Source organism: Melanotaenia boesemani, chromosome 1, assembly GCF_017639745.1.
Source record: "Melanotaenia boesemani isolate fMelBoe1 chromosome 1, fMelBoe1.pri, whole genome shotgun sequence".
NCBI lineage: Eukaryota > Metazoa > Chordata > Actinopteri > Atheriniformes > Melanotaeniidae > Melanotaenia > Melanotaenia boesemani.
Window position 1 is genome coordinate 18,063,144 of NC_055682.1, and position 21,103 is coordinate 18,084,246.

At 37.1% G+C, this 21,103-nt stretch overlaps 1 protein-coding gene across 1 annotated transcript in view; it reads right to left on the reverse strand.

The window, feature by feature from the left end:
* Positions 1-235: 235 nt before the first annotated feature.
* kif18a (kinesin family member 18A) overlaps positions 236-21,103 on the reverse strand; it is a 28,340-nt gene continuing 7,472 nt past the window's right edge. Inside the window, exons 7-18 of the mRNA XM_041983316.1 lie at positions 17,700-17,876; positions 17,499-17,573; positions 17,248-17,348; positions 14,466-14,628; positions 13,912-14,076; positions 12,834-12,955; positions 12,432-12,721; positions 10,067-10,123; positions 3,299-3,689; positions 1,432-1,524; positions 1,226-1,335; positions 236-951 (exon numbers count right to left, since the gene is read on the reverse strand). Of these exons, the coding sequence (XP_041839250.1) occupies positions 818-951; positions 1,226-1,335; positions 1,432-1,524; positions 3,299-3,689; positions 10,067-10,123; positions 12,432-12,721; positions 12,834-12,955; positions 13,912-14,076; positions 14,466-14,628; positions 17,248-17,348; positions 17,499-17,573; positions 17,700-17,876 (1,878 nt within the window). The 3' untranslated portion in view covers positions 236-817. The remainder of the gene's footprint in view (positions 952-1,225; positions 1,336-1,431; positions 1,525-3,298; positions 3,690-10,066; positions 10,124-12,431; positions 12,722-12,833; positions 12,956-13,911; positions 14,077-14,465; positions 14,629-17,247; positions 17,349-17,498; positions 17,574-17,699; positions 17,877-21,103) is intronic.

A 21,103-nucleotide genomic window follows, 5' to 3' on the forward strand; every position in this document is an offset into this window, starting at 1 on the left:
ACATTTACTACTTTTTTCCTAAACAAGAAAATGAGAAAGTAACGTGCAAGTCACTCTGAGCTCGATTCGATGTTCTTCTGATTGTAGCTTTCACCTTCCCCAAGCTTGTCTGACGTTGTTCATTTCATGTTGGAACACCTTGTAACTCAAACTTTATTGAAAAACACATTCATACCAGCAGCACTGGCACACAAAGAAGACATGTTTTTAAAAAATGTATTTTAACAGCCAATGATTCTGTTACAAGCAACTTTATTATGGAAGATTTAATCTTGTAAACTGTACAAGAAATTAAAATAACAAACACAACACAAAAAACAATATTAAAATGAGCTCAGATTATAAAAGTTTAATTTCTATTAGCTGCCTTGAGAAACATGGTCACCTAAAATAGAAATGATATTCTAAAACCTGTTAAAAGTACATGTGTGTAAAAGATCAGATGTTTTGTGATATTAGTTTGTCCATTAATGTTACAAAATCCATCTTAAAAGCTAAACGAAAGGACTAAAATACAAAGTAAGACTGTAAACCAGAGGAATTATTTACACAGATAACCTATATCTATGCAGTGTTTACATAAAATCAAGTCCAACTTCCCTGCAGTGTGATTCTTAATTACAGAGCACAAGAAAATAAAAAAAAACTCAACACTGAGTGTCACTGAGGTTCTGCTGGAGAAATCTACACAACAGATTGCTTTATTTTCTAGTTCTTCAGAGAAAAAATGTTCTAAAAAGACAAATATGGACTGAAAAGAGTGCTGAGTAAATATGTTTATTAAAGCAAACCAGTCTTATGTGAATGCAGTGTTCCTTCACATCCGCTTGGCCACCTTTTTGAACTGCTGGGACGTTTTAAAGAAAATAGACTTGGATTTCTGAGGTTCGAGGAAGTTGAGGTTCCCTTCAGAAATGCTCCTCACAACTCTGCGGGGCTTGTTCTCAGACCCTGAGAAAAGACGACAAAGAATGTCAAGAACAGACAGAAACTCCTGTAATACTGAAAGCTCGAAATAATAATCCAAGCTAATCAGTGTAGTTATAGTGTAGATATAAAAGTGGTTTGCAGCTATTAAATGACAAGACAACAGTCATGATGGTTTTTTCCTAATAAATCTACCATCTGCACACATCATGACAGCCTGGCATGTCCCAGAGCAAGACTCTGTTTTGTCTTTAGTGTGTGGATGTCTTCTCTAGTGTTTCCCTGTTTTGATGCTTACCCCCAAAACAATGCACTCTGACTGGCTTTTGGGCCACTGAGGAGTCTTTCTTTATGCGCTTCGGTGCAGAGAAACCGTGCAGAGAAGAGAAACCCTCTTCTTTGATGCTTCTACAAGGAAGAATCGACATTAAAAACAAAGACAGTAACAACAAAGTATTAACACAATTTACAGGAACGCAAGAAAACAAGAAACGGGTGCATTACCTGTTAAATTTACGCTTTCCTTGTGCAGCAGACGTCATGTCCATGTAAGTTGGGTTGGCTCTTCGCACTTCTTGCAAAAGCGTTGTCTGTTGTCTAAAGAGCAAAGTTTAGTTTAGCAAAGTTTAGTGCTACTGCGACAGCTCGATTGTCTGGAGGTTACATGAAATTAGACGTATTTAGAAGTATAAATGATAAAAACTGATGTTGAAAATGTTTCTTTCATGAAGATATAAAAGTGGACCTACCTGAATTCAATTAAAAGCATCTTTTCATGTAGGTCTATATCATTTGTTTTAGATTTGACCTGTTTTGGCAAATACTGGTGTTATGCATATTTTACTGTTGCTCTAGTACTGAAAGTGACATGTGGCCGGAAAAGAAATGTATCAAGTGGATACCAACTCAAAAACTCTGAAGGTAAAAATACAACCTGGTGCTTTTCTCAAAATAAAAAAGCATCCAAAGTTTGAAAATATTCAAAAACGGTACTTACTACCTTACTACCTCGCTGAGAAATAGTTTCAGTGCTTTTTCTTGCGACTGTATCCCTGAGAGACTTCAGTACGACTCAGATCCACAACTAAAATGTGGCATTGCTTGGACCTTCAATTTTTGAAGAAAGGCAGCTTCTTAGAATATTTACAAATTCATTCTGAGGCAATTTGGTTCCGACACGTCATTGCTTGCGTGAATGCGTAACAATTTTGTTGTTGGTGAGGAAGTTCGGAACAAAATACACTGGTTCTAGCTGAAGACGTGAAGTTGCTTGTCAGCTCAGTGGACTCAAGCGTTTCATCCACTCTTCCAGACAGTAAACCTGCTGGTGAGAATACTTTCCTTTTATTCTAGCCTTAGAATAGTTTTGAATAAGGTTTGGAGGATTTTCCAATTTTGAGTACTTCAGTTGCAGAACAGACCAAGTACCTTCAAACATTCAGCAGGCTGCCAGAGGTATTAAGTTAAGGAAACATTTCATACAAGGAACAGGGTTATATATATATATATATATATATATATATATATATATATATATATATATATATATATATATATATATATATATATATATATAAATACAGATTTTTTCTAATGTTCAAAATGAATGAATAAATGTCTGCATTCACTAAGTAAATTTACATGAACTCAAACTGTTCTCTTTAATGTAGATGGCAAGTTTATATGATCAGCTGTTTATTCCTCTGGAGGGCCCTGATCATATCCAACATTAGCATGTATTGTGAACAGATCCAAGTACTTCAGTTCTCCCCTTTCATTAGAATGCACCTCCACTTACATCTCAAGAGACAACTTGTGACTAAATCTCCCATTCCTGCTTTATATGAAATTAACCGCATACATTATTTCCATTTGCAAAGACCAGATGTCAGTTTTGTTTAGCACTGGTCCAACTTTGAAAACCCATTTCCACCTGCACAAAAATGTAATGGCTACCTGACTAGACTGCAATGACTTGTTGCTGTTTGTTCAGAGGCTCGACAATTGATAAGTTCTTTTGATGTGGTGCAGAACACGCATTTTTCATGCAGCAACCAGATTCAGCCAACATGCAGCCTTGACAACCTCACTGTGGTCTGAGCAACTTTATCTCAGTACTTTCCTGGTGTATTCACATCTTTACTACGAGTTGTCATTTTGGGATCAAATCACCTAAAATTGACCAATCACTGACAGGTAGAAACAGGGCTGTTTAACTAGAAAAAGTAGAAGTTATAGGGCAATGTGTCACATGAGCTTTGGCATAGCACCTGAAGAAAAAACAGGCTATGTGTTACTGAATCAATGTTCGTTAATGACAGCTAATATAATCTTTTATGTTACCGACAAGAAGACGCGACTATAATCTCACCTTTTGGAAAGAATCTGTTTTCCCTCAGTGGTTGTGGGAAGATGCCGATGTTGACTGGGCACTGACACGTCTGTGGACTTTGATGCTTGACATGGACTGCCACAGCTTATTATGATGGTTGCATTATTTGCAGTTTGATCATCAGTGTCTATCACTTCAAAAGTCATGTTTGGATCCATGTTGCTGGAGGAACTTAGTGGCTGAGGCTTCACTGTTTTCTGATCAGGTTCTGGAGTACACTGGAGTGGAAGCATGCCCTCCTCAAACCCTTTCGACTTGGCAATGGTCTGCGGACTCTGTGGTGGAAGCGACGCAGACAAATTCCTCCTGATGGGCATTCGCGGAGGTTTATCTTGCGTCACATTTGGTTGCTTTCCTCTCTCTAGAAAAACTAAGCAAACAATAAAAAGTTAATGAAAATAAAACAAAGCAGCAACAAAGTCAATTACACTGAAACGGCACAATGATAAGCAACATTATTATTATCATATTTACTACATGCATTATCATTGTGGCTATTGAATACATAAGTATAGTATTGTTCCTATTACTGATGATGACATTATTATTGTAATTATTACTATTATTATTAATCCAGAGATCTCTTGATATTACATAAATATATTATAAAATAAATTAGGTAGTTAATGTTGTGTGACAAGGGGGTGGGATTGATAAAGCACCGGTTTCATCTCACTCCCTTTAGACTAAGAGTTTCTTTTTTATTTATTAGTATATTACTTTGGTTTTGTTTTCCTGTTTTTAATTTATCTTTATGTTCAAATAAAAACTTTCATTTCAATTCAATATGAGGATGTCTAGCCACAAAGGGAGCTGTGCATTTGACATGTCTAATTTTAATGATAAGGTCTGCATGAAAAAAAAAAGAAAAGTTTTCTGGTAACTGAACTTAAGATTTCTGTATTTGCGTCAGTCATTTTTTCACTGCTATGAAAATTGTGGGACTTGAGGTTAAACAATATTTTGGTTTGTTGGCTATGCCAGTACTCAAATACTCTTTAAAAATCCATTCACACCCATTTACAGATTATTGATTTTTTGACTGCTAAACGCCTGATGAATCTTGGCTTTGTATTTATTTATTTATTGCCCAAACCATTACATATGTCATTTTACCGAGCAATCTTTATGATTCAAAAGTGTAGCTGACTTCAAAATGATGGTGTTAACGGTGTTAATTGTTTCCTATTGAGATATGACAGAATCACAATGTTCCTTATCTCAAACCAAATATTGGAACAGTACAGATGAGAATGAAATCAGCCAGTAAACTGGAAGGGCAATTCCCCTGGACGTCATGCGCTGTGTCCTGAATTTACTTTCTATCTCACGGTGTATTTAGTGTTTGTTGGTTGAGATAGTGGGTCACATGATGTATTACTATGGTATTTGCTAACAGAATGTACATCAGTGACTCATTATTTCAAGTCACAGGCTCTTGTTATTGGACATTCAACACGGCCTTCAGCTGTTACGTGGTCTATAATGCACCAGAGACCTCTGTTTCTCCAGCAAGCTATTGGCCCACTTGAAGATGGCCCCATAAAGATTCTTCGTCGTAGAGTCAAGTGTCTCATAGGAAACTAATCCATCAGTAGGTTGAATCCACTGATATAACTAAAGCCTTCAGGTAAGAGAACTCAGTGGCAGACTGAATGCTGTTGAACTGTCACAATGGCCTCCAACACGGCATTATGCAATCCCTAAAGGATTAAACTTCTGGATTAGCAGACTGGGGTGTTGTTTTTTTATACAAACTTCTGATTCAAGAGCAATAATGCCCCATTATATGCACAGGCCTTGCATACTTAGCTATTGTATGCCACCCTATCTTCTGGGTTTTCTATTGGGGGTTATTTGGAATTACTAGATACTGGCCCCACTGCTACAGGGCTTTCAGGCCCTTTACAACCAGACTGAGAGCCGGGTTTCCACTAGCATCAGCCAGTAAGACTTGTTATCAGAGAATAATGGAGTCTGTCATGGGTATGTTTTGACACAGCTGTTGTTTATGACTTTTATGGACAAAATTTCTTGTACAAGCCAAGAATTTGAGTTCAGTGAGCTTTCTGTTGTATCTTTGCAGTGATACAGATGCGACACTGGGTTTGTTGAGCTGCAGAGTGAGCTAAGCCAGAAGATGCAGCTGTTGATTTACCGGTCAATCAATGTTTTATGTTCCCACCTACAGTCAAGACCTGTGGGTGGTGACTGACTGACTAGGACTGTAGACACTAACAAAGGAAATTAGCTTTTTTTAAAGCATGTCTGGGTCGTAAAACTGAGGAAAAAGAGGTCTGGTCAGTCCTGTGACATATACTCAAACATTCAATAGAAAATTGACAGATGGAAGACATACAAGTCCTCTTCATTTTAGAACATAATAATCTGCATTATTTACTGTATGAACCAGAACCGAATGGTCCCATATAGAAAGACACAGTAAGGTTGGGTCATCTCCACTAAATTGATTAATACTTTGTAACTGAATGTAGTGTTAAGAATTACTAAACCTACCAGCAGACCTGAGTATAGGTTGTCAGACATTACATCGGAAATGTGATGATGAAGAATAAGTCACTTAAATTTTTATTAAAGTCAGGCCACTGCAGCAAGTTGTTTTCCCCGCCCAACTATAGATCTTAAAACGTGACTAAATATGCAAGGAAACAGTAATCAAAATATTATACAAATCATACAGATGATGATCAACATTTATCTGTAACAAGTGCTCGGCCTGGCTTTAAAAGCACCATTTAAAAAAAGACGGTCATAGTGTAGAAATGAAAATAGACTTTTCCTTTAAACACTATTGTGAGATCCCTGGTGTTGGAGTTGCACAATTAAACATTATAGTTTCCTCCTTGCATGTATAAACATAAACTTTTAAGTATCAGAACAGAGCTGAAACATGCATTATTCACTTAACAAGTACTGCATTTTATAAATAGACCAGAAAGCAAGGCATTTTCAGCTAAGGGCCTTAAAACTAAGACAAACATGAGACTCAAACATGTAAGTTTGAAACCATATGCATTTCAAATCCACTTTGAAGAGGAATGTGTTTTAACTATATTAGCTAGTGGTAACTTTTGCAAGAAAGCACATTCATAACAGGACTGCAAATTAAAAAAACAATTAATGTGTGCATTTAGATTAATACTGAATATTAAATTTGATCTTAAGTACAATGAAAATCTCTGCCTTATTTTAAATTCAAACAAACTGGGTTTTCTTTTTGTCCATGGTTATTAAAAAAAAGCTACTGAAACTTGCACAGGTTGCAGAGCAGAGAGGTTAAATCAGAGTCTGCATCACATTAGGAGCATTATTACACTCATGGCATTTCCTGCAGAGGTGTGGTGGGGGTTAGGGAGGAGGCTAAAAAAGGAAAAAATGCCAGCACATAAAGGAAGTGAGAACATAAAATGCAAAGGTGAATGACTGATTTATACATTTCCCCAAATATCAAATGCAATATTTAGCAAATGTGAGTCAGGCTTAAGACATTGGTCTATATGGGGAAACAGTGATAAATAGCCCTTTCTGTAGCAGAGGAGTAGTCCTCGACAATAAATGATAGCAGAGTTCCTTCAATCTCATATTTTTGGCTAGTAGGGGGATTAATACATGCATGAGTTGCTATTTCTGGTGGCAGCTTCACTGAATTAGGGTCGCCTGGTTGCTGCTGCCTGTTTTTTATAGTGCGCCTTTTCTGGTTGGTGGAGCAGAGGAGTTTACGTCTGTTGACGTTTTTTCCTGCCCTGCTGTGGATCTGCATTTTCATGAATGAAGCTCAAGAGGGATTGGGAGGGTTAGATGCTAGACAGACAGAGAAAAAAACATGTGAGGGTAGGAGGGAAAGAAAGGTAGAATGGAGGAGAACGCACTGTTGGGGGGAAAAAAAGAGAGAGATCTAGGGAAGGAAAAGTATATAGGAGCATTTAGAAGTGGACCGTGCACTAGAAATATAAAATTAACACCTACCTTCCCCTGACTCTATCTGAGGTCATGGGCGAATGAAATGGATCATAGAACTATTAATCAAAGCATGTGAGGACATGTGATAATGAACACTAAAATGAAATGTTGTGATAATTCCTCCACTGTGATCACATCTGATTTAAAATACAGGCCACAAAGAGTTAATGTTCTTTCAAAACCACAACCCTGACTAAAACTGATGGAATTTCATTGGCTTTGCAGACTGCAGGGTGGAGCTATCTCTCATAACATGCTGCAGTGACTACCATTAAGAGCTGAGGAAGCAGAGAGGGACAGCCAAATATCACGAGGATAAGATCAGGGGACTTTTTCTGAATGCTAAATAAAAACAGCTAAAAACAGCAGTTAATGAAACAGCTGTTGTTTAATTTTCAGTTTGGAAAATCATTTTGCACAGCTGACAAAGCTGCAGATAAAACTGCATCTCCTGGGGTATGTGTGTGTGTGTGTGTGTGCATTTATGAAATGCATATAAGATTGGCAGCTCTACACTGAAGTTAAGATGTACATGGTGATTTTCAAGGATACAAGAGTGAGTCAGTGAGTGTATAACTGAGCAGTTTGCAGCTAGACAGTGATTATGTGACATGTCGACAAAAATAATTTAAAATTTTGAAGCCACTATTGAAATGCTTGTGTGTATGTTGAGCATGGTGTGTAAGTGAAATACTCCATAAGCTGCTCCTATCAGTATCAGGTACACTTGGACAAGAGAGATGAATGGATTTATTCATATAAATGGCATCAGAGCTGCCTTTTGATCCAAGTTTTTTTTTCTTCATGCTGCATGAAAGATTGCAGCTAACAGCTCTGCCAGGCCCAACAGAACCTTCGTCCAGTAGAGAGAAGAGTTTGGTGCTTTAGCCCAATTTCTGTCACAGCACCAGTTTCCCTGTTGTAAGAAATCCTGAGTTTGCACGTCTCTGTCGCCTCCCACTTTCTTAATATACGAGTACTAAAAAAGAGCAACAGTTTTACAGTGAATCTTGATTTTCCATCATTGTAGAATGCACTGCTTTCCCACTGCTAACAGAGCAGGGCTAGAACAGAAAATGGTACAGTATCACTTCCAAGGAATGAACTGCAAATATGTTGCAACAGTTAAAAGTACATTATCAAGCAGTTTAACTTTCTTTCAAGGATTTTAGACATGCTAAGGTGGATTTAATTCTATATTTGGTACTTACATGGTCTTTAATGCACATATTACCTATTTAGCACAAAGAGACTTTGCAAGCTGCACACACAATATTAAAAACCAAAGAAAAGAAAAAAAGAGTCCCTTATGTAGATTTTTTTAAGCAGATGGGCCTTTTTGACATCTAAAAACTCACAAAAACTTTAAATCCAAAATACTGCTTTGATTTACAGGTCTGATTCATAAAAATTAATGGAGGATTATTGTGACACTGCACAATGGATTTTAATTCAGGCCAACAACAGTAAACTCTACAACATTTCCAAAATTTTCAACAATTCTACTTATTTTCATGACTTTTCTTGACCTAGAAACGGATGTTCTTCTAAGCTCCTGACTTTCAGGTTTTTCCTGTTTGTAGGAATGTGTTTCCGGAAAACATTCTTTACTTCATTTCAATATCATGCACCCCTAGTTGTAATAGCTGCTTTAAGTATTTAAAAATCTGAGTTTAGGTAAGGTGCATATAACTATCATTCTTATTAGCTTGAAAAGTTTTGTTGTCAGAATTCCATAAGTGGAATAAAAAGTGTACAAATTTATGGTTTTCAAATACCACTTTTAATATAAATTACACTGAGTATCTGTCAGATGCTAGATGACAGTAAATAAAGACCATCATTTAGTTGTTTTTTCTTGTGCGTGTGTGCTAACCATAGTAAAACAATTAGGAGTATTTGCGTGTCTTGACACTTGTGATGCACAAGGATTATAAAGAAAGAAAAGATATAATAGAGGATAGAAAAAGGCAATATGACAACTGCTTTGAGTTGTCAAGTATAAAGATTGGTTAGGATAGACAACCCATACATAGGTTGGAGCTTTTAATGTCACAAAAACTTTGAAAACCTAATGATCCATGAGAGTTTTCTTATAACAAAAAGATGCAGTAAATAGTGTAGTAGTGGTGGCAGTGACAAACTTCCCTGTGTGTTTAAATTTATTTCTACTCAAGAAACTCTGGTCATCTGGCAGAAGTATTTTCTTCTCAACTTACATTTCCCACAATATGCTTCAATGAAATGTTAGACCATCTGCAGTAAATATCATTACAGCCAATTTGAATGGCCATATTTCACAAGTGCATTTGTGTTACATTTTCCCAAAGGTTCGCCTTGTACAGAGTTCACTCTATAAAACGCTTGTGAGTATTCACATCATTTCATTATTCAAGTTCTGGCCAGGAGAAAAAGAACTGCAGCAAAATTATAAATCAAATAGTATCACATGTCTGACTTTTATTCTGTATTTCACTACTCTGAATAACTTCTTTACAGCAAAGAAAAAAAAACCTCCACTCAGGCTTGCACACAATTTCAAATTTATATTATATAATCGATTTATAATTTGAAAGCTCTGTTTCAATAAAACATGGAACTGTCTATTAACATGTATTTGCTCAAGTGTGATGGAGTGAGGGAAAGGTGACAAGAGGAGCGTAAATAAGAGAAAGATTGAGAGGAAGGTGGAATTTAATAGGTGTGCATGGGATTCAGATTAATGACTACAGTATGTTAGCAAGACGCAGAGAGGAGTCTTTTTACCTTTAGGTGATGGAGCAGCATTGCACAGTGATGTTCTTTTAGTGTGTCTCTCTGCACCTGAGAATTGGAGAGTAAAGAGATTTGAAGAAGAACATATCACACTTATGACAGAAAACTTATGCAACTCTTAAGTGGTTTAATCTCATTAAAAATGTGGAGTTACTACTAAATGTTTGATAACTCTTTGTTATGTCTGACATAAACAGCTTTAAGTTTTCATTGTGGAGACTGTCCAGATGTTCATGTAAACAAACTTTAGTTATTTTTTTCCCTTAAAATAAAAGTGGGTGACTACAGTACAATGTCTAAACAAATAAATGCAAAAGTAACTGAGCAGAGATTTCAAACTGAAGGATGGAATTAATTTTCGAAACAGCTCAGTGTGTTTTGGTTTATACACAAACATCTTATCTCTTAAATGTTAAACTATGACCCACAACTGGTTTACATTAATATCCGTACTGATGTGTCATCAGATTCTTTGTTTTTACTGACAATTCATTTAATTAAAAGTCAACAAAAAACACTTTTAAATTAAATAAGCAAACAGCAGAGCAGAGGGACAGGTGCAGACTCTACATCCTGACAAACAACAGACACTATCATAGGAAGTGAGTACTGTTGGCCAGCTTCAGTTTATGCTCCACTGTGTGTCATGGCTTATATGTCACGAGGGTCTGGTGCTGCTTGGCCATGCAGAGATGACAGTTAAAAATGAAACATGCAGTCTCATGGCACCCACAAAACACACCAGACCTGGACTAATGTCAAATACACTGACTTTATTGAACTACCTCAGAGAACAAGTGACTTTAAGATTTAAAGCCGCCGTAAAACTTACATCCCATGTGTCACACATGAATATTTCATGTTTACCGGAATCATGATTTGAACAGTAGAGGTGGTCTTTGGAAGAACATTTGGTAACTCCTTTTTAAAATAAACTAAAATGAGTAAGAATTAGTGTTGAATTACAATGAAATAGATTCAAATTCATTAAGCTTTCAAGCAATATAATGAAAGATGACATGTTAACTCCACATACACACAAATTATATCACACACACATATATGTGTGATATAAGCTGTAATTTAAATAGATTTTTAGAAAGATTTCATGTTAAAAAGTTGTGGAGAGGTAGAAATCAGGGTTGGATTATATAAAAAAAAACATATAAGAAACTGAAAATCCACAGACCACCAATGAATGAAACCACAATAAAGCAATGGATAGAATATGGCATGGCAGCAAACCTAGAGAGCGGGGCTTATCTACCAAAACTTAAGACTGAGCAAGGACATTATTACAGTAACTACACTCTTACTTTTTGCGTAAATCCACCCACTGCCGAATTTGAAAAATGCCCGAAATTGCAAGGGTTGGGGTGAGAGGTTTGGAGTGATCAGGGAGTGGTCCAAAACCTACACCTTAACCACCCCAACACCACCATCCCCACAATGAAACACGGTGAAAGGAGCATCATGCTGTGAGGGGTGCTGTACATTGAAAGGCACTGGAAAATGGTCAGAACTGAGGGAATGATATTGCTAAATACAGGAAAACTCTTCCAAAAAACAGTATCTGTATGTTCACCTTCTATCAGGATAATGCTCCTAAACAGACCACTAAAGGCACACTTGAGTGATCTTTAGTAAACTTTTAAATGTGTTGGGATGGCCTAGTCCAGGAGTAGGCAGGTTTGGTACTAAATAGCTGCAGTCTTTTTATTTGTTCTAGTGATGAAATCCCCCCAAAATTAACTTGAATTAATGCGACGAATTTTTAAGCCACTGTACATGTTATTTTACATCAAAAGAAAAATACTGTGGGCCACAACATTTATTCTGTCTGAAAAAAAATCGAAAAATCAGAACAGATAACCTGATAAGTGACTGGAAACAACAGAAATTTCATCATGGACACTTTTTGAAATAAACCACCAAACTAAACATTAATGTAGAAAAAGGCGCAGCCCTTGAAGTAATTCCCCTGCCAACAGCGGTTTCCCTCAGCAGGAGAATGAGCCCTACCCACTGCAGTAACTGCTTAAAACAAGCACGAGGAAGATGACAAAGCCAAACAACATCACAGCACAACCACGAGGACCTGAAGGATCAGCTGTAAACATCTCAGAACCAGACACCACAGGACGTTTATGTGGGTTGAACATTTTGTGGCCATGTTTTCTTGTATTTCCTTTGTTCTCTAGCTAACTAAGATCTTTTCAGTGATGTTTTAGGAACTAAATTTTAATCAGTTGTCAGAAAACTCGACAAAATGTGTTAAAAATCAACTGTAAAACTTGCCCATCACATGGTAAACAGGCAGGAGAGTAAACAGAATGATAAGAGTATGATGACTTACTGCAGGGGCTACTCTGGTGGTATTGCAGATGTGAGAAAGACAGGATAGGTGCCAGCTCACTGCGGAGCCCAATGCTTCCCATCTCATTTGTCTCCTGAAAGCTCACACCAATCTTTTCACCTTTCATCTGCTGCCCTGCCCCTTCCTGGTCTGCCCAAACCACACCTCTCTCCCTTAACACAAGGTGCTCCAGCTCATGGTTTTCCAGCTCGTCTGCTGGAATGGTTAACCCAGCCCCTTGCAATGCAGAATAGTGTCGACTATGAGCTGGCAGCAAGATGTTCACCATTCTGAAATGAAATAAAAAACAATTATTGAGACATCATATTTCTCAGGAAAAACTGAGAAAAAGAGAAAAAGTGCTGTTTCTTTAGATGTTTAGTAATAGCTCAGTCAACTCACTTCTGCATGCGCTTGTTCTCCTGATCTTGCAGCGTAGTGAGCTCAACCATCTGTTTGATATGTTGTTTGAGGTCATTGACCTGCAGCTCCAGTCTGTGACAATATAGGTCCTTCTCTAACACCTAGGGAGGAAAAACAAAACAAAACCAAAGAAAAGAAAACAAAAGAGGGGTGTTATCAGAGAGCAGACACATCACAGCTTACTGAATGAACAATCTAAGGTCAAAACTTTGCGTACGGGGTCAGTATACGAGGGAGAGGATGCAAAGTTCAGTGTTCATCCATGTTTTATCAGAAAATAATGTCTGCAGGGTGAGGGAGGGGAGAGGGGAAAAAGGAACTCTGACGTAAAGAAACTACGAAACAACAGCACTGAGAACATTTGACTGCTGGGTGCGTCATAGTTCTGGGTCAGTTCCTGGAAGAAAGGATAAAGAAGAAAAAAAAACATGGACATGGTTTTAGGTAACTGGCTGCTGTGTGAGGGATGAGTAAAGGGTATTGATTTATTCTCTTCAGTGATCCACGAGTGAGCTGGAGAAATAAAATGAGCACGGTTCTAATTACTGAGAAAACAGATGGGAAGAAAACAAAGACTGTCACGACACCAATGCCTATCTTCCTAAAACAATAAGCAATGAGTTTTGGCTAAAGTGACCCACATTGTTAATTTCTTCTTGGAATCTTGTCATTTGTTCTCTTACACATTATCTTGACCGCATGGCAGGTATTTTATTTATTTATTTATTTTTTAAACTCAACAGCTGCCTCTACTGATCCAAATAATGACTTTGTTAATCTATTACCGCTGTCATAATAAAATGTTGGTGGATCTTTATATAAACCCGATTAGAATGTCCATTTATACTATTTCGTTGTTATCAAAATATATAAAAACAATATCATTTGACATAACCTCAAGACAGGGGTAATACTCAACCATGAAGCAATTCTGCATTTAGAAAAGCATAAGGACACAAAATCATGTGAAAAGTCTATAACAGAGCTCCTCAGCCTCAATAAATATGTCTGTTTCCCAGCACTAGTTATTATGAATGGGTTAATGAGTTCTACTTGCCGTTGAGGCCGGATCATTCGACTTTAGCAACTTAATCTCATTCTCGACACGATGAAGCAAACCATCATTTTCTAGGAACCGTGTCTCTGCCTCCTTCAAACGCTTGCTTATGTGTTGCTGCTGAGTGCGTAAGCTGGCAATCTTCCGCTCATGCTTACAAGTGGCCTGTAGAAAAAAACAACAAACAAAAGGTAACCTGAATGACATTATGACCAATCTGCTAAGTTTTAGCATTACAAAGCATTCTCTGTACACACAGACTAAATAATATATTTTTTTGAAAATAACAAAAAAAACAAAGAACCACCAAAAAACAGTTACCAGATTAATTAGTTTTAAATTAAAATGAAACTCAGAATTTATTTGTATACTTGAAATATATTTTACAATTAGGACTCGAAGCTAGAAACTGATCAGCTGTGACCCTCTTCTGAAGTGGTGTAAGAGGTGAAAAAACACTTCAGAGAAGAGAGGAGTAAAATGATGACTCAGCAGCTGTTTCTCTGTAGGAATGAGGGAATCTGAAAAGACCATGCAGTGTTAGCATCAAGTACCTTCTCTGTCTTCTGTTTGGCAGAGAGAAATTGGACCTGCAGGTTGTCCTCCTCACTGTAGCGCTGGCGCAGCTCATTCTCCTTCAGTTGCCTCTCAAGACCCAGCTGTTCTTGCCTGATTTGGGCACGGCTTGAAAAAATGTGCTGCAGAGCTTCTGACACCCTAGAGGGAAAAGAGAACTTGTTAATCACAAGCACTGCTTTGTGGTGAACTTTAGAAATATGAATTCCTTTACACCCTTGGCCCTGCACTGGAGTAAGCGGGGACAGAAAATGGATGGTTGGATGGAATAAATTCCTTTGCAAATAAATTATTTTAAAATTTTGCAAAGTAAGATCAAAGTATTTTAGTCTCAACTTTTCTTAAAGTTCATTTATTCTACTCTACCAATTTTTGACTATATAATATATTTAAGGGTGTTTTGGTCCACTATTATTACATGAATGGAGACAGATTATTAAAAAGACCTCTTAGTATAATGCAATGAAATAAAACATCATCATCACCACAGGGATTCAAGCCAAATGTGATTAGAGACTGCTGTGCCACATATAAGGGACAAATTTAATATTGCTATGCCACACGCACTTTACAAACTGCTTGAAAGAGTACTTAACACATCGTTAAACCATCATAAGATTTGTAATATTTTTCACCCCATCTGTATCAGCTGAAATATATTCATGCATCTAATACTACTAAGATGCAACTATACTATTCAAAAGCAAAAAAAAAGGCAGTATTAGGGTTAATGGTGCCAAAGTATTTAAGCTTTTACTGAAGCTGTTTTTAAGATACCTCTTCTTCTATTTATACTGAACACGAAAAGACATTCTCAGCTATATGCTATATATATGTATTCCTGGAATAGAATGGAGGTGACGCTCCGACTGGATGCAAGTGGCTGTCTAGTTGAGTAAAAGCAGCAGAAGAGTCAGGAGAGGTATGCAGGTAAATAAGGCTGGAGAGCTGTCGCTGAAATGTGACTGCACTCTTCAATGTAACTCCAGTGACGTAGAAGAAGTCGTGGCCTTGCTAGACTGTTCAATTTTTAATAGCGTGAGAAGCGTGCAAGCTCTATTCAGAGCCTCTCTCTGTGCGAGTTGTGAATTCCGATGCCAGTGAATGAAGTGTGTGGGAGTGAGGCTCATTCAGCTTTTCCTCGTCTCTCGCCCCCCAACTCAATACCAAGACAGATGCCACTGAAAGCCTTAAGTATAATTAAATGAGATTTATCTTATGATTTAAGGTAAATAAATGAATGTGTATTATTAAATATATATATAAAAAAAAACTAAAAAGGACGATGCTCCTGATTCAATTTTACTCTTGTTCCAAACACAAAACTATTAAATTTTATAACCTTGGTCCTTTCAAATTATTTTTTTAAAGAAAAAACTCCTTTAAAGTTCTTATAAAAATAACAATGATTTGTAAAACTGAAGCTATTTCTCATGCACACGCACAATATTACACTTTTCATTTCTAAGCAAAAATGTACTCATACAAACACATGAAATGCGTGTAAAATATGGAAAACTCTCCTTTAACTGATTTCCTTCACAAAAAAGAGAAAGAAACAAGAACATTTAGTGTAAACAAATAGTCTGTTAGTTAAGTAGAGAGAGACGTTGACAAATGCTTTTTGTAAGTTTTGTGTTAAATCAATGGGACTTGTTATACCCACTAGAGCAGCATGAGGTCATCAGCAAAGATGGACCATTTTCCCAGAAATAACAGCTTTCCTGGTAGTGTGAGTGCCAATTTTTAGCATTACACAACAGTAACACAAACAAGCTATAGAAATAAATGAATAAATAGAGAGGCTTGATAGACTGATGCAAGTTTTAAGACTGGCAAGGCTTTGGATCAACGCTGACAGTCTTCAGTGCTTTCTGGATAGGTCATAAGTGAGTATTTGTAGATGCACAAGCAAATTAACAACAGTTGAGAATTTTAACTAATGATGCCCACATTGATATTTTATTATTCAAATCATATAAACATTAGCATCATTTTCAATGTGAAAACACCTAAAAATGCATGCTAGGGCACACCTCATGTGGTGGTAAAATAAAATTCAACTTAAGCATTAAAGTTTATGGAAAGATTGAAGTTAAGTTATACAAAAACTTTTACACTTTGCATAGAAAACATTTAAAAAAAAACAAAGGCAATTAAAATATTTGGCTCTAGCAGGTGAAGGCGAATAATGGGTAATGCACTAACAACTGTATTGGTAAATGGTAAGATTTAACTTGAATGTTGCATCAGACAATCATGAACTCGTGGTACTAACAAAATGAATAAGGATATAAAAACGAAGGATCAGAAAGCCTTCACACTGTGCTTGGAGGCCTTAAAGGGACAAGGAGAGGGGCTTGAGACCTTGAGGGAAAAATTAAACTAATGCACTAGTGAACACTGAGGTCTTTTTCCCCTCCTTAGTCCATCATTTCCTTCTAGCTCAGTTTACAGTTATAAATACTAAAATAAAAATATTTGTCTCAATAATAAAATATGATTATCATCATCATCATGATCATCACCACCATCCAACACACTCACTATTATAAATCTGTAGATATGATTGTGGATCTTCTGTAAACCAGCTCGACTTATGCAGAATGCATCTTTACTATACAACAATTCCAGGCCACAGACTCCCTTCAGAATCAGTATCTTTTTGCCAATAGTAGGCTTTACAGGGAAGGTTTTATCACATATAAAGAAACGACTGACATGTTGCAAGTTACACTGGGAATCACACCACATGCTTACCTTTTGAACTCTGCTTGATTCTGGGAAGAGATTGGGTTGAAAGCCCCAGGCACCAAGTTCTTCACCTCAAATTCTTTAAGTTTCTGCTTTAACTGTAGAATCTTTAGAGAAAGTGCAAAGAAACATTACAATCAAAGTCAGAAATGAACCACAGATCTTGGTGAGTGTCCTAATACTCACACAAGAAAAAGAGAGAGAGAAAAAACGACATTTTCAAGATGGTTTCATTGAGTGTGGCTGTTTCATGTTACCTCTTGGCGTTGCCTCTCACATATCACAGCATACTGACCAATGTGACTATCCAGGCTTACAACATTACTCTTAAGCTGTTAGGCAAGAACAAAGAAAAATGTAATGGTTAAAGAGCAGTTTGTATATAAAACATTCAGAAGCCGATGCTGTTATTTTAAAATGAACAACTATAAAAATTACTTATAAGCTTTAGTACTAACCGAGGATTTTATCTCCTTTGCTCTGTTGGCATATTTAAGTGTGTTGTGGGTGTCATCATAGGACTTGGATGAGGGGCTAACATTGGCAATCATAACCGTCCTGCAGTTGCCCCCCAAGGAGTCTTTCAGGAGCCTCGTCAGCTTGCTGTCTCTGTATGGTATATGAGCCTTCTTACTCTGTAACAAATGAGAGTGCTTAGGATTAGCCTCAAAAATTTATGTTTGGGTTCTGTTATACACAGAAGAACAACTCAGGAAGCATGAGAAACTCTTGGGCTTTCATTGTGCTCACTTTGAAAATATATCAAATAAAAGTTTGAAAGGAACAAAAACACAAAATCCACTACTGCTGTCAAACAAGACATAAATAAAAAAAAAAGTTGTTGTGTTACTGCTATGGTATGCAAAGGAGTAATCACAAACGTGAGGTGTGCCCTAACATGCATTTTCCATCTGGTCCACAAAAGAAGCCTAGTCACATTACACTGTTTGGTAGGGACCTATAAGCCTAACAGAGAACAAAATTTAGTACAAGGGTGTGCATGTAAGAGTTGAAGTCTTTCTACAGCTGGTCTTTGAATGTAGCTCAGCCACTAATAATGCCAGCAGATAAACTACAGCTGCTTGGGTGAGTCACACTGTTACAGACACTGGGACTGCAGAAATTCACAATTAAAGGTAAGTTGGCAAACGAGTGAAAAAATGATCTCTTTTGGGGATCACAGCTGTGACTGCACTAAGGAAAACACCATGAGCATACAGATGGATTCAAAGATGAGCTCGTATCAGGTCAAGAGTTTTAGAATAACTGTGGCATAGGGCTGGGCGATATGGCCTAAAAATAAAATCTCCGATTTTTTTTATAACCAAATCCGATTTTAATAGTTTTTTCTTTTCTTTTACAAAACATAAATAAACTTATTAAAAACATTTGTTTATATAGACGAATGCCAGCAAAAATAAAGCATATAATGTCATAGCTTTTCCACCATATAAACGACTTCATATCTTACATAGAAGTATGCGACACAACTGCATCCGTGATCTCTTTCCATCTGGATCCTTATCATACAGGATCCACTGCAGAAATAATTCCCCTGATGAAGGTTGTCTCTTAACTAGAGTTTGCAGCATTTCTCACTACAGTTATACGCACAGCTAAATCCCAGGCATGAGTGAAGGGTCACTTCACTGAAATATATCAGACAAACACTGTTCTGGTGTGGAGGGAGGGCTAAGTCTGCTGCTAACTAACAATGGAAAACAATCCCGATTTTCATAAAAATAAATCTCCAGAAATGGAAAATTCGATTTCAGCCCTACTGTGGCATTTGGGAAAATTCTCTATTTTAACAAGAACAGGCTTTCAATATTATTCTAAATTAAATATCTATAAGAAATCAACCATATTTCTGTCATGGTTAAAGCTTAACTGGAAAATAAAAAAGTATAATTTCTAATGAGCTGGGTAAATGACACCTTGTAAGACCTCAGTAAGACAGTTATGTAAATCCCAGAGGACATTTATTTCCTTTTTTTCTGTTGCCGTAACACCACATGACTGAAACAAATGCCAACAGTGAACTAAAAAATTTTCTTTAATTAAATACAAATAAGAGCAATCAATGAGGTGAGTCAACATTACTACAAGAAACCTGACAATGTCTGAAATGTTAATGATGAAACAGCATTCTAAAGAAGAAAGAAAAACCCTTTGGTTTTTTTTTTATTAACCATGAAGTAACACAGTAACTCTGTTATTATCAAATCTCTCCAGATTTTGTTCAAGAGCCTGTTTTTTTTTTTTTTTAATTTTGAAGGCGTGAAACAAAAGCTTTCAGTGGAGGTAAGACAAGCTGGAGAGAAGGGGTGTGTAGTGTGTAGAGGAGCAGTTGCAGGTGGAAGAGCATCTGCAGCCACTTACTAAACACCATGTTTTATCTGAAGTAATGTGCAGAGGCCCTGAGAGACGGACATGGAATGTGTAACCATGCAATAATACAGTCCACCGACTGAAAAAATAAAAAAACAAAATAAATGAATAAATGAAACTGAAAATTACATGGAAGGTAAATCAATAGGGAGTATTAAAAAACAGTTAAAGTGGTATAAACATAAATGTCACATTTCACATGTTTCTTAATAGAAAAACAATCTTTCTACATTCTTTCTAAGTTTTCTTTTTTTTTTTTTTACCAATGTCAATGATGAACTCTCTGGCATCCAGAGAAAGCAGGAAGGCATTCTATCATTTGCCTACTAAAGTGAATTAAAAAAAAAGATTTATATATCACAGATTCCCATCATGGAGACCTCCAGTGAGTTTTCTATTCATCTAAGGAGCACAGAGCAGAGTAGTGATTAGGCCGTGGCCTCTGTGCAACGATATAGATCCGTCATATAATCTGTTACTATTATTGGTCTTTCAAATACAGACATTAGAGCTTGTGTCTTTATCATATTTTTAATGAAATGTAGCCATGCTTTAGATCGCCTCTTCCAGCAACAGACAGATGCACGTGTCTAACACTGTTTATTTGTATTTAGTGAGTTGACCAGGACCTGTCAACACCTATACTATAGCCCAGTGACGCACATTTCCGATACTTTGGGAAATTTGGAACCGACTCCTGAGTAGAAGCAGTTTTCGATTCCCATCCCTACTTTTCTGTGTGTGTTTGCAGCTGACAGCAAGGCGAACCCAGTAAGACGTAGCAGAGAGGCTACATGATGCTTCATCAAATGTTATATGCATAAGCTTGACCATCGCCCAAGACAAAAATCTTACAACAAAAATACTCTGTGTAGCCAAATATGAAAATGACACACTGAATAGCCCCAACAGAAGAAGACATTCTTCACACTCCCATGAATGGCATGTCAGCCTAGACACAAGAGGGGACATTCTTTCCTGAAAACAATGGTCACAAGTGGTCTGACATCAGTGGCGTGGAGGAAATTAATATCACCCCAACAATGCTGATGAAAGAAAACAATTTCAGCCCAAAAACATGAAGTAACCAATGGAAGATGGACTGCATTTTAACATGGCTGTGGTAGGTTTGCATAGGCCTGTCGCGATAAGCAATAAGTCAATTAATTGAACGATAAGAAAATAAGAGCACGATAAGTTTGCCGGCCGCGATAATTTTTATTAGTCCCCCCTTTACCATAAACTGTGTATGACAATAGGTTTCACTATGGCGTATTTCGACTCAACGCTCTGGTTTGTTGCGGAGTGATCTCTCTGGTGTCATACTTGACTGCAGCATGTTGCAGCACGAGCCGGTAAGCCGCATTTGTTTTGCAGGGCTGCCAACACGCAATGGCCGTGAGACTTGCGCATTTAAGTGGCTTCTCACGCTCTCGCGCTAAACCTCCGATTCTCATGCTGAAATATGTAA